At 41.8% G+C, this 13,684-nt stretch overlaps 1 protein-coding gene across 4 annotated transcripts in view; it reads left to right on the forward strand.

Moving 5' to 3' along the window:
* The window catches only part of PCSK5 (proprotein convertase subtilisin/kexin type 5), a 522,373-nt gene that overhangs the window by 143,104 nt on the left and 365,585 nt on the right, over window positions 1-13,684 (forward strand). For all 4 annotated transcript variants that reach the window (XM_086415564.1, XM_086415560.1, XM_086415561.1 and 1 more), the window contains exon 5: window positions 5,395-5,471. In XM_086415564.1, coding sequence (XP_086271690.1) covers window positions 5,395-5,471 — 77 coding nt within the window. The remainder of the gene's footprint in view (window positions 1-5,394; window positions 5,472-13,684) is intronic.

The raw sequence follows: 13,684 nt of genomic DNA on the forward strand, positions 1-13,684 counted from the left end.
CCTCCCTCCTGGGAAACAATGGAACTCACGTGAGGATGATCAAAATGGGGGAAAGCATGGAGCTTTCCCAGGTGGCTCAGGGGTAAATATTCCACCTGCCAATGCAGGAGATGCAGGTGCCATCCCTGGGTTAGGAAGATCCCCTAGAGAAGGAAATGGTAACCAACTCCAGTATTCTTGCCTGGGAAGTCCCATGGACAGAGGAGCCTGACAGTCCACAGTCCATCTACAGTCCACAGGGTCACAAAAGAGTCAGACACAACTTAGTGACTAAACAACAACAAAAGGAGGAAAGTCACTGAAAAATAGCTGTTATGTATTGCTCCCATCTTACAGAAGATTCTCTCAGAGGACAGGAATCAGGAGATAATGCTATCCACTTTCCTGTGCCTTTGATATTGTGATGACAAAAAGCAGGTGATAAGGTAGCAGAAACCCCAGCTGCTGCTGCCAACAGCTGCTCCTCTCAACAATTCATCCATGCAGCCAGATAACACTCCTACTTTCCTTTATGGAGAAAGTGTACTTATAACTCTTCTCAAGTTGTTCTGTGAGTCTCTTTCTCTCTCTGCCTCTACCCCTATTAAAGGACAATAATGATATTCTCCCCATAGTCCTCAGGAATCAGCCAATTCCCTTGTTTAAGAAAGAACCATGATTCCAGGACTCAGAACATATGGTAAGCCTGAGATCACAGAGCAAGTGAAAGGGCTGAGACTCAGTACTTTCACTGAAAACCACAGTCCTGTTGCCCAGTGCTCAGTGGACACAGGTCGGTTTCTGTCCCTGGGGTTTCTCAGTCCCCTTTACCTCTGTGATATTTCCTGCCTGTAAATAGGTCAGTGACCCTTCTGTCCCCTACTCTCCAAACATATCCTTTCCACCAGCTTCTCCCTAAGTTTGGTTCAGTTCAGTTCAGTTCAGTTCAGTCTCTTAGTCGTGTCTGACTCTTTGCGACCCTGTGAATTGCAGCACGCCAGGCCTCCCTGTCCATCACCATCTCCCGGAGTTCACTCAAACTCACGTCCATCGACTCAGTGATGCCATCCAGCCATCTCATCCTCTGTCGTCCCCTTCTCCTCTTGCCCCTAATCCCTCCCAGCATCAGAGTCTTTTCCAATGAGTCAACTCTTCGCATGAGGTGGCCAAAGTACTGGAGTTTCAGCTTTAGCATCATTCCTTCCAAAGAACACCCAGGGCTGATGTCCTTCAGAATGGACTGGTTGGATCTCCTTGCAGTCCAAGGGACTCTCAAGAGTCTTCTCCAACACCACAGTTCAAAAGCATCAATTCTTCGGCGCTCAGCTTTCTTCACAGTCCAACTCTCACATCCGTACATGACCAATGGAAAAACCATAGCCTTGACTAGACGGACCTTTGTTGGCAAAGTAATGTCTCTGCTTTTGAATATGCTATCTAGGCTGGTCATAACTTTCCTTCCAAGGAGTAAGTGTCTTTTAATTTCATGGCTGCAGTCACCATCTGCAGTGATTTTGGAGCCCCCCCAAAATAAACTCTGACACTGTTTCCACTGTTTCCCCATCTATTTCCCATGAAGTGATGGGACCAGATGCCATGATCTTCATTTTCTGAATGTTGAGTTTTAAGCCAACTTTTTCACTCTCCTCTTTCACTTTCATCAAGAGGCTCTTTAGTTCTTCTTCACTTTCTGCCATAAGGGTGGTGTCATCTGCATATCTGAGGTTATTGATATTTCTCCTGGCAATCTTGATTCCAGCTTGTGCTTCTTCCAGCCCAGCGTTTCTCATGATGTACTCTGCATAGAAGTTAAATAAGCAGGGTGACAGTATACATCCTTGACGTACTCCTTTTCCTATTTGGAACCAATCTCTTGTTCCATGTCCAGTTCTAACTGTTGCCTCCTGACCTGCATATAGGTTTCTCAAGAGGCAGTCAGGTGGTCTGGAAGTTTGGTTAGAAGTCCATAAGTATCTCCTAATATGCCATTCTCTGCTCCAAATGTGTGTTTCCTGATACCTCAGTGTTCTCCCTAAAATATTCATTTTGTTGCTGAAGAGCCTCCAGTGACTCCCTAGTATCTGCAGATGTAACTCTCTGATTGCTGTCAGGACCCTGCAGAAACTCCTGGTGGAGCCCACTCATACCAGTGCCTTCCACATTGCCTTCTGATCTCTTTCCTGTTGACGACTATTTCCACTAGAACACTGGTATTGCTGCAAACCCATCAAGACTTCAGTCACTTTTACCCATGTCCCTCTCTATACTTCATGACTTCTTTTAATTCCAAAACTTTGGTTGTGTGAGTTTCCCTATATTGTTTTCATGTTGTTATTGAAAAAAAAATGAAGTTGGTGATTTTCTATCAGCTTATGAATTTCCTTTCACAGCCTTGAAAAGACAAGCAGCTCTAAATCATGATGAAATCAGGACTCATATTGACCCTTAAGGAGGAAAGTCAGGGGCCAGGGTTTGCCCTGTGTTTACAGAAGAGCCCCACAGAAAATTCTAAGCTATAACTCAGAGGACTACACTTCCAGATTTTTTTCTTCTCTCCTATTGGGTTGGCCAAAAGTTTCCTCAAGTTTTCATGTAATATTGTATTGAAAAACCTGGAGGAACTTTTGGGTCAACCCAATATATCCAACCAGTCCATTCTGAAGGAGATCAGCCCTGGGATTTCTTTGGAAGGAATGATGCTAAAGCTGAAACTCCAGTACTTTGGCCACCTCATGCGAAGAGTTGACTCATTGGAAAAGACTCTGATGCTGGGAGGGATTGAGGGCAGGAGGAAAAGGGGACGACAGAGGATGAGATGGCTGGCAGGCATCACTGACTCAATGGACGTGAGTCTAGGTGAACTCCAGGAGTTGGTGATGGACAGGGAGGCCTGGCGTGCTGCGATTCATGGGGTCGCAAAGAGTCGGACACGACTGAGCAACTGAACTGAACTGAACTGAATATATTCATGGTCGTTAAAGGAGCAACGTCAGCAAGGCCAGCCTATCTCACTGTGCCCTGAGCTGGTGGGAGTCCTGAGAGAGGCTTGGCCCGTAGGTTCCCTAAACACATCAGTACAGAGGATTCGCCATTCTCACAGGCCTGCTGCTTTCTCTCCTCATTGCTCCTCAGTAACTGGTGGACACAGCAGCGGCCCTGAGGAGCCTTGTAGTGGATGCACTCAGAATGGACGTGGCCTTTTCTTTAAGGCTGAGATTCCAAGAAAAGAACATAATGTCCTCTTGAAATCTGCTATTTCTCTCTCTCTCTCTCTCTCTCTCTCTCTCTCTCTCTCTCTCACCGTTTATCTTCAGCCTGGGAAGGCTTGGTTTCTCCTCACAGTAGAATCAGTTTGTCTCTGTTGCCATCTCTCCTCTGCCCTCTCTCTCAAATACTGCTTCAACTTCACATGAAACCATTTAGGTAGAAATGTCCATATATTTTCTCCAGTGTTTCTTTCTCATTTGCTTAATATTACTTATTGCATGACCCTTAATCTCAGATTAGTTTTCCTTTTGTCAGATAAACCTGAAAAGATTCTTTTTATCTTTGCAGATAAGACACTTCCAAGTCACTTCCTAGACACATCAGAAACTACCACTGGCTCACACAGCCACCCCAATTCCTAACCTATGAAGACCTTCCTTCCCTCAGGGTCACCCAATATCACCTGATACTTTATCAACTTTAGCTTTTCGTCTCAGTATTCAATCCTGTTGCCCTTTTCATTTCAAAAATTCAGCCAAGAAACCTCACAAGTCAATTTCTACAATGAAATTTTGAAACAGTTTCTCCTAAATTAGATGATTTTCCCTAAGGTTGAAAAAGAGAGAGAGAGGAGGAACTGCAAATTCATTTAGTTCTCATTTGAACCAAACATTTGAGTGGCTGCCCTCACCCTGCCTCCAAGCACACACAGGTAAGCGTGGTCTTCACAGAACAGACTTTAGAACTTACAAAGGAACTTCAGTTCAGACTCCTCATTTACAGGGTAGACACTGAGGCCTGAACACTAAAATGAGTTAGCCCAGGTCATATAAAGAACAGAACTATGGCTGTCCATGATAAGAAAGACTTCTCACCATATGCAGTGCAGTTTTTATAGAGCATTCCTATTCTCCACTGCATTGAAATGCATCTGATTAAATACAAAGAGCCTTAACCTAAATGTGATTGCATTCTTTACCTTTTTTCATTTTTTTTCCTCCCTTGAAAGAAAATTCTCTAGAATTTACCTGTGCAGTTACAGGTACCCTTTTGGTTCTCCTAAGGTTAGAGCTGGTGAAAGTAGAGAAGAGCACATTGGATTGGATGGGATGCCTGGCTTCCAGTCTTCATTCCATAGGCAATTCATTTCACGCCTGTGGCCAAGTTACGTAACCTGTCCCAGGCCTCTGTTTTCTTATGAGTAAAATTAGATGATATCACCCTTCATGCTTGAATGAACACTAAGCTGGGCTGCTTTGTGTTTCTCTGTATGGGAAGCAGGACTTACTATCTTTATATGTCATGTGTATTTTACTTACTTCCCCCAAACATTTCAAACTCCCTGTACCTATAAGTTATTTTCAGAAACAAGAGTCTTTGATAAGAAAGCAGAAAGCAAAGAGCATTTACTTTTATTAAAACTGATAACAGAAATCATAAAGCATAAGAAAATTCAAAACATCTTAAATTAGTTCTGTCTACTGTGATATAAATTTGAATGATGGAATAATCCACTAATTTTTTTTTCTTAGAAATTTGAATATTTTTCAAAATTATTTAAAAAAGCAAATAAATGCAGCTTTGGTTTCAGAGAAACCTCTGTTTCATTTGAAACCTTGACATAAAGTAAAACTATTGTTTTAGTTGGGGCAAAAGCCCATTGGGTATAAATAAGAAGTCTTGAATTGTAGACCCTTTCATAGTAGATAAAACATCTGAAACCAGACAAATATTCCCTCATAGAGGTCATAAGATAACCTGATACAGTAGATTTCTAATACTCATCTTTAATAATCTTTGTCTCCAGAAATCTCTGAATTGTGATAATGTATTTGCACACTCAAGAAATGAAGTAAGCAATAGAGGGAGAGTCTATGAAGAATAAATCACTTTGCTTCTAGGTGGTCTAGTAATACTTTGCGGAGTAGGTGGTTTTGGGGTGAAGGGTCAATGCGAGGTATGGGGGAACAGTGCTAGAAGGATGGACTGAGCACATCTTTGGTCTGTAGAGAGTATTTCTTCACCTTTATGGGACAAAATATGACACTGATCATTATCGAACAAGGCATTCTGACGCCACTGGACCATGAGTGTTTTATTTAATCTAATTACTCTCTTGCAGAAATGTGTTTAAGGAGTCATGAGCCTTCAGGTCCATGGCTAATTAATGAACATCTGTATCCTTTCTCTCTCTCCTCTGTGGCCCAGGATGCTCTGGCAAGCTGTGACGTGAATGGGAATGACCTAGACCCTATGCCCCGTTACGACGCAAGCAATGAGAACAAGTAAGACGCCGGTGGGGTGGCTGGTGTGCGGCCCGTACAGAGCTTTGTTTTCTGCTCTTGCCAAGGGAAATCTTTCCTTGGAAATCTTTGGTAACAAATGATCCCTACTTTGCTGTAAGATAAACAAGTGTCTTTCTGCTAAAGTTTCTGGATATAAAACCGGGTGGTCCCCATGGTAAGAATGGTTGCAGAAAGAATCCAGGGGAATAACTTGAGGATGTGCCTGGGGAATATTGCTCCTCATGTGGTTACTGGCCTGTGACCCACTTGTTTAAGAATAGGGATGCTCAAGGGAGAGGCAAAACAAAGTGTCCCCTGGACTTTACTCTGTCCAGTTCAACATATTGAATTGAATGTTGTACCTGAAGTCTCTGCCAGGGCTTTCTGGTTTGCTTCTTTTTCCTGTCTTCTACTCTGCAGTAATTATATTCTTTACTAACATGCCTGCGATACCTATATGGCTTTTCATGTATGGAGCACATTATCACTCTTATTCTCCAAGGTAAGAGCCCATGTAGCCACATTTACACTTTCCAGTTAGTACGGTAGTTTTTGGAAAGCAAATGAAACGCACAATCATTTCTTGCTTATGATGACCCAGGTATTTTTCAAAGATTAGTAGAATGTTTCTAATCTCTAGATCACATTAAAATTTGGGCTTTTACTTCAAAGTTTTTTCAGGATAATATTGTGATTTAGATACTATCAGCTGAATTTTTACTTACCTATTTTTGTTTGGGATCACAAAAGTTATAAAGAGAGGTGTTTTGTTCATTTATTATGTACAGTTTCTACCCTGCATTTTTCCTAAGGGAAAATTTTCTCACCTGGTATTATTTGATTAAGTCGATAAATTTAGATAAAATCATGCAGCCTGGATAATTGTGACTATGCATGGGGTGTTCCCTTCCCTGTTCTTAACCATTTACAAAGAAGCCTTGAAAAAGTTACCGTGAAAAATATGCTATTTGATAATATTAGCAATTGAATCAATGTTATAAATCAGATTCGGTGGTGAAAGCATTAATATACAAATTGATGTAGATAGAATTTTCCAGAACTTTTGAAACAAAAGAAAGGGCCCTGAAGTAAACTGGATAGTTTTCCATCAAGCCTGGTCATTACTGTCTAGATTACACTGTTTAAAGTTATGATCAATAATTTGAGACAACGTGAGCTAATTTACTTAACCTAATTAGCAAACTAACATGAAACACTGAAAAAGAAACTTGAAGCTTCCATATTTAAAAGGTCACCTGTGATAAATTTCACTCTCTAGTGCAGTCTATTCTAGTGCAACATGCTGCTTCTGCTGCTGCTGCTAAGTCACGTCAGTCATGTCCGACTCTGTGCGACCCCATAGACGGCAGCCCACCAGGCTCCCCCGTCCCTGGGATTCTCCAGGCAAGAACACTGGAGTGGGTTGCCATTTCCTTCTCCAGTGCATGAAAGTGAAAAGTGAAAGTGAAGTCGCTCAGTCGTGTCCGACTCTCTGCGACCCCATGGACTGCAGCCTACCAGGCTCCTCCATCCATGGGATTTTCCAGGCAAGAGCACTGGAGTGGGGTGCCATTGCCTTCTCCCCTAGTGCAACATATACGCTCCTAAAAATACTCGCGCTCTGCAAAGTCTAAAACCACAGAGTAATAGGAAAATGTGGTTGGAGCTCACACTCAGAAACTTCATCAATGACATGCACAGAAAAATGGTAGGCACCTATTAAAAATAATAGCCCAGTTTTACTCATTTTAAGTGATTAAGAAATATATAAAACTAATCAATGTGGCACTTTATCTTATATAAAAACTCTCCCAGCAATCCTTAGATGTGAAGCAAAAAGAAAAAGGCCCAGATAGGTCAAGTGGACAAGGATTAAACAGGTAGTAAGAGATGGAGATGTTAGGAAGCAAAGAATCCAACTCAAGTGGTTTGTTTATAAGCTCTTGCTCTGTATATTATACACAAGGCTAAGTTCTTAAGGTAATGAAAAGGAAAATGATCCAAGTACCTTTCATTTCAATGAGTTGTGACTAGAGATAATTGGTTTCAATAACAGTAAGTTTGAGAGAATGAAAGATTGAATTATTGACCAAAATAGTTTGATAATACAGAGTGCTGAGCTGACCTTTGACATCTTGTCATAAAGAAGGCTAAAAAAAAAGTGTGTGCCAGTCTGGTACTTCAAAATGGAAAGAATATAATTCAGAGAGCTAGGTTGGGTTCAGAGTCCCTTTCCATCAGTTTTATACTTAATCTGTGGTCTTATCATTATGAAATTAAATTCTAACTAGTTTGTTTATAATTCTGTTGTGACACTGACTTCTTAAGCTGTACTGTTTTATTTTTATACAATTTATAGAAGTTATACTCCATTTACAGTTATTACAAAATATTTATTATGAAGTATTTCCTGTGTTATATAAAACATCTTTGTAGCTTATTTTACACCCAGTAGTTTGAACCTCCCACTCCCCCACCCCTATTCTGCCCCTCCTGTCACTTTATCTTGATTAAGACCTGAAATTGGCTTATAGAAGTGTGTGCCCATTGCATCTGCTTCTACTCACATGCTTGCCACTCTGTGTGCAAGAGAAAAAGAGGAAGAAAAAATGAGATAAAGATGAAAAATTTGAAGAAGAGAAAATAGGAAAATAATGAAATAGGCTGGGAGGAAGGAGTACGATTCACTAGAGTGGAGGATACCCTCCAGGATGGTCTTTGGAAGCATGGAAGCTTGCAAGTTATTATGAAGTGGAAGGAAGGTTATTCGAGGTCAGAGAGGAAACAACAGCATCAGATGTAGACACATTGTGTTCCTGAGGTGTGTAGTTCTGTGTGTTTCCTGTATTCCTACGGTGCTCATTGCAACTTGGTATGTTCTCTACATTCACCTAGAGTTTCTGATACAAAACTGTTCATAAACAAATGCAAATTTCACATTATATTCAGATCATTCTGTAATATGTCAATGTTATTGCAAATTTTTGTTTTGTTTTCAAGGCAAGCATTATAGTAGAACTGATTATACCATATCCATTGGCTAAAGTTATCTCATCAACATTTGTGTGTATAGAGAAAAGAGAAACAGGAAAGCTCGAGGAAAGTCAAGATGCAGTTAACACCCAAAGAATCCTTGTACATAGTGTGAAGGGACAGGGGTGCTGTAGGTGGGAACTGCAAGTGTGTAGTGCCCTGTAGCCAGTTCTGTCTGAATCTAGATGTGGTGAGTTTTGTATCAAAACTATTCTCCTAAGGTGAATCAGTCCTGTGACTAACGGTGCTGGCCACAAAGTGTGTATGTGAAGACAATTCTTTGAGTGTTGGCTTTGATGGCTTTTTTACTGGCTGTCTTTTAAAAACTGTATCCTTTGTGAGGACACCTTTCAAACGTGGTTGCTTGCCAAGACCTTTGCTCAAGAAGAGTAGCTATCTTCCTGGTCACACTGGTATATCCTAGTGTGTGCTGTTTTGACCCGTTCTAAGTAGTGCTCTTTCGTGTAATGTGGGTATGAGTGTTAGAGGACACAGGGATGTTCTGGATGTGTGCTTAGGTTTGTAGCCTTGACAGTGAAATATGACATTTTCCAGAGTGCAGCACCCGCACTCCTGCCTCTGTTTTATGAAAACCATCAGTCACCTGGGGCATCAGATGGCCCTATCAATCCATGCACATCCAAGACACATGTGTGCATGCTTGGTCGTGTCTGACTCTTTTGCAACCCCATGGACTGTAGCCCGTGAGGCTCCTTTGCCCGTGGAATTTTCTAGGCAGCGATACTGGAATGGGTTGTCATTTCTTATTCCAGGGGATCTTCCTGATCCAGGGATCGAACCCACGTCTCTTGTGTCTCCTACATTGGCAGGCATATTCTCTATCACTGCCCACTCGGGAAGCTCGCTGCTGCTGCTGCTAAGTCACTTTAGTCATGTCCGACTCTGTGCGAGCCCATAGACAGCAGCCCACCAGGCTACCCCGTCCCTGGGATTCTCGCGGCAAGAACACTGGAGTGGGTTGCCGTTGCTTTCTCCGGGGAAGCTCACTAGTGCTGCCCAATTTTTCTTGGCTAACCACAAGCATGTATTAGGTTGGCTAAACCCAAATGAACTTTTTGGCCAAATTTAGGCATTTTGGGTTAAAATATCATCTCTGTTCACTAGACCATAATTATAAATATAATTGATGGATCTGTCTTTTAAGAGTGGGTCCTTAGATAATTCTGTATTAGTAGAAGTCACTTGACATCAGAAAATAAAGAGTGGTTTGTAGTTCGAGACTTGACTTTTAGCTTTGGTTCACCCTAATAGCTTTATGGTCTTTCAGTTCAGTCTCTCAGCAAAGTTCAACTCTTTGTGACCTCATGAACCTCAGCACGCCAGGCCTCCCTGTCCATCACCAACTCCCGGAGTCCACCCAAACCCATGTCCATCGAGTTGGTGATGCCATCCAACCATCTCATCCTCTGCCATCCCCTTCTCCTCCTGCCCTCAATCTTTCCCAGCATCAGGGTCTTTTCAAATGAGTCAGCTCTTTGGATCAGGTGGCCAAAGTATTGGAATTTCAGCTTCAACATCAATCCTTCCAATGAACACCCAGGACTGATTTCCTTTAGGATGGACTGGTTGAATCTCCTTGCAGTCCAAGGGACTCTCAAGAGTCTTTTCTAAGACTTTAGGCTTAACTATTCTGAGCGTTAGTATTTTTAGAAATCTCTGAAATGGGCATAATAATACTTCCAAAGATTAGCAAGAAAATATGTAAAATAGCAGGCGTAGGGCTGACTATATAATAGGTACTAGATAATTATAACTTATTGTAATTATTCAGTTTCTACATCCAGTTCTCAATAAATAATCAGTTAAAATTATAATTGTCTCAAAATACATGTACATATGAACATTATAAATTTCAATTAAGACTTGGAAGCCTTTGTTTATTTCCATGGTTAGAGGTTTAGATGTGCTTTATGATTCTATTGGGGCTGGGAACCATGACTCATTTGGTAGACAGTAAATCTGCTTTTTTGAAAAAATAATATTTATTTATTTGGCTGTGCCGAGTCTTTTCTTCATTGCAGCGTGTGGAATCTTTAGTTGAGGCATGTGGGATCTAGCTCTCTGACCAGTGAATGAACCTGGGCTCCCTATATTGGGAGCACAGAATCTTAGCCACTTGACCACCAGTTAGGAGGAATGTTAATCTAGGGCAGTGCTACTCAGTGTGGTCTGTGGATGGGTGCAGGACCATGAACTATTTGCTGATGGTGAGCATTAGGTAGAGAGTTTGTGTGTGCATGCTCAGTCACTAAGTCATGTGTGACTCCTTTATGACCCCATGGATTGTAACCAGCCAGGCTCCCCTGTCCATGGAATTTCCCAGGCAAGAATACTGGAGTGGGTTGCCATTTCCTTTCCAGGGGATCATCCCAACCCAGGGATTGAACCCATATCTCCTGCATCTCCTGTGTTGACAAGCAGATTCTTTACCACTGAGTCACTTGGGACCACGGAAGTCACCAAATCTGCTTCTCTTTAATTCCATCCAATATTCCATTTCCCTTTACTCAATCACGGTGCCTTAAATTTAAAGTGAAGCTATGGTTTTTCCAGTAGTTATGTATGGATGTGAAAGTTGGACTATAAAGAAAGCTGAGCGCTGAAGAATTGATGCTTTTGAACTGTGGTGTTGGAGAAGACTCTTGAGAGTCCCTTGGACAGCAAGGAGATCAAACCAGTCCATCCTAAAGGATCCACTCAGTCCTGAATATTCACTGGAAGGACTAATGCTGAAGCTGAAACTCCAATACTTTGGCCACCTGATGCGAAGAACTGACTCATTTAAAAAGACCCTGATTCTGGAAAAGATTGAAGGTGGGAGAAGGGGACGACAGAGGATGAGATGGTTGGATGGCATCACTGACTCAATGGACATGAGTTTGAATAAACTGTGGGAGTTGATGATGGACAGGGAGGCCTCGTGTGCTGCAATCCATGGGAGTCGCAAAGAATCTGACACAACTGAGCAACTGAATTGAACTGAGTGAGGGGGAGGAATTTTTAAACATCACCTGAATGCAGTTGAAGCATATGTTGTGCAAGTACCTTCTCGTTTTACAATCTGACTGGTAGGCTGCAGAGAATATTTGGAATTATTTGACACCTAGCTGTGTGTGTTCATTCATTCAGTGGATAATGATTGAAACACTACCTGTTGAGTGGCTCTGTTACGTGCTTAGGGGATACAATGAGGCAGTAATCTAAGCTACTAACTAATTAGGAAATGACTTAGAATCTGTTACCTGAAGAGTTTTAGTCCTGTTGTGGGCTCTTCCTAACTGTGCTGTGGAGCCTGAGGGTGTGGAGGACTGACTGTACTGTGTCATTTTATGTAAAGGACTTGAGCATCCTTGGAGTTTGGTATCTGCAGGGAGTCCCTGTAACCAATGTCCAGAGGATACCAAGGGACGACTGTACTAACAGACAATGTACCCTCAAAACTATATGCAAATCATCTGTCTCAGATTTACCTGATTACATTTCTAGCACTGAAGCTTTGGGGTAAAGAAAATCACCTCTGAAGTAAAAAAAGTTATCAAAGTCCTTTTCTTATCATTTTTTTCAAGTCCCCAAACAGTGGTGTGTCAAACCTAAATAACAGATACTAACGAAATAGCATGGTTGAGAGAGACCATTAAACCTGTTCTCCCATTTCACTTTCCCTCCATTCATATTAACTTGCAGAATAAAGCTGACTGCATTGTTCTAGGCTTAAAATAGAAAATGCCTCCCTGTAAATGAAACAGTCTCCTGGCATTTCATGCCACTACTCCCATTTCTGATAAATGAATTATGGATGTCTGAGTTAGATTTTTCCTTCCCTAGGTTGCTTCTTTTTAAATGTTCCCTCTGCTGAAGAGTCATAGCAACATATTTAGTGGGAGATGAGACCACACGTTGAATCTTGAATATGTGCTTTGTGAGCCCAGAATCTAATTTCCTTTCAAAACAAACCAATGCATAAGTTAAAGACTCATTTTCCAAAAGGAATGGAGTTTTCATCTTTGTCCCGTATCTCTATTCCCAGGAAGGTTTAGCCAGGGTGGATGGAAGTACATTTCTTCTGGTTCTCTAGTGTCATTTTCACACATCATTTCTGGTTTTAAGAATGTCACCGTGTTGTGTGGCCTTTGCGTTCTCATCCCTGCAGATGAGGACTGTTGTCAGGAGATGGTATTCAAAAGCAGACCTGGTGAAGGTAGGCCGTGCTGTCTACCGTTACAGCAAGTATTTTATCTCGGCACTGGAGAGAAGACCACACTTGAAATCTACAATCTTAGCCTGTAGAAGCATCATTTCTTGATACCCAGGATTTAGCCACACATGTTCAGATAAAATTATCCTGTAGCTAAGTAGGTCAGACAAAAAGACCAAAAGAAGTGGGGCCATTAACAGAGGCTGATTGGTTTTTTTCCAAATATTTTTGAAAAATTTCCTCTCATCCTTTCACAGAATAACACTGTGATATACTCCTATGTAGGATTCTCTGGTAGCTCAGCTGGTAAAGAATCCACCTGCAATGCAGGAGGCCCCAGTTTGATTCCTGGATCAGGATGATCTGCTGGAGAAGGGATAAGCTACCCACTCAGTATTCTTGGGCTTCCCTGGTGCCTCAGCTGGTAAAGAATCTGCCTGCAATGCGGGAGACCTGGGTTCGATCTCTGGGCTGGGAAGATCCCTAGAGAAGGGAACAGCTACCCACTCCAGCATTCTGACCTGGAGAATTCCATGGACTGTACAGTCCATGGGGTTGCAAAGAGTCAGACACGACTAAGAAACTTTCACTTTCATACTTCTATATGGAGAAGGAAATGGCAACCCGTTCCAATATTCTTGCCTGGGAAAGCCCATGGACAGAGGAGACTGGTAGGCTACAGTCTATGGGGTCACAAAAGAGTCAGACATGACTTAGAAACTAAACAACAAAAATCACAACAATCCTACTATATACTTGATCAATGATTAGCACATGAATTTAAGTAAGTGAAGTTGCTCAGTTGTGTCCGACTGTTTGCAGCCCCATGGACTATAGCCTACCAGGCTCCTCCATCGATGGGATTTTCCAAGCAAGAATACTGAAGTGGGTTGCCATTTCCTTCTCCAGGAATTTATGTAAAGTTGACTACAAATGTACATACCAGAGTCCAAATGTGTTCAAA

The sequence above is a fragment of the Bos grunniens genome, chromosome 8, assembly GCF_055505025.1.
Source record: "Bos grunniens cultivar Pamir isolate PY7600 chromosome 8, Bosgru_T2T1.0, whole genome shotgun sequence".
Lineage (NCBI taxonomy): Eukaryota > Metazoa > Chordata > Mammalia > Artiodactyla > Bovidae > Bos > Bos grunniens.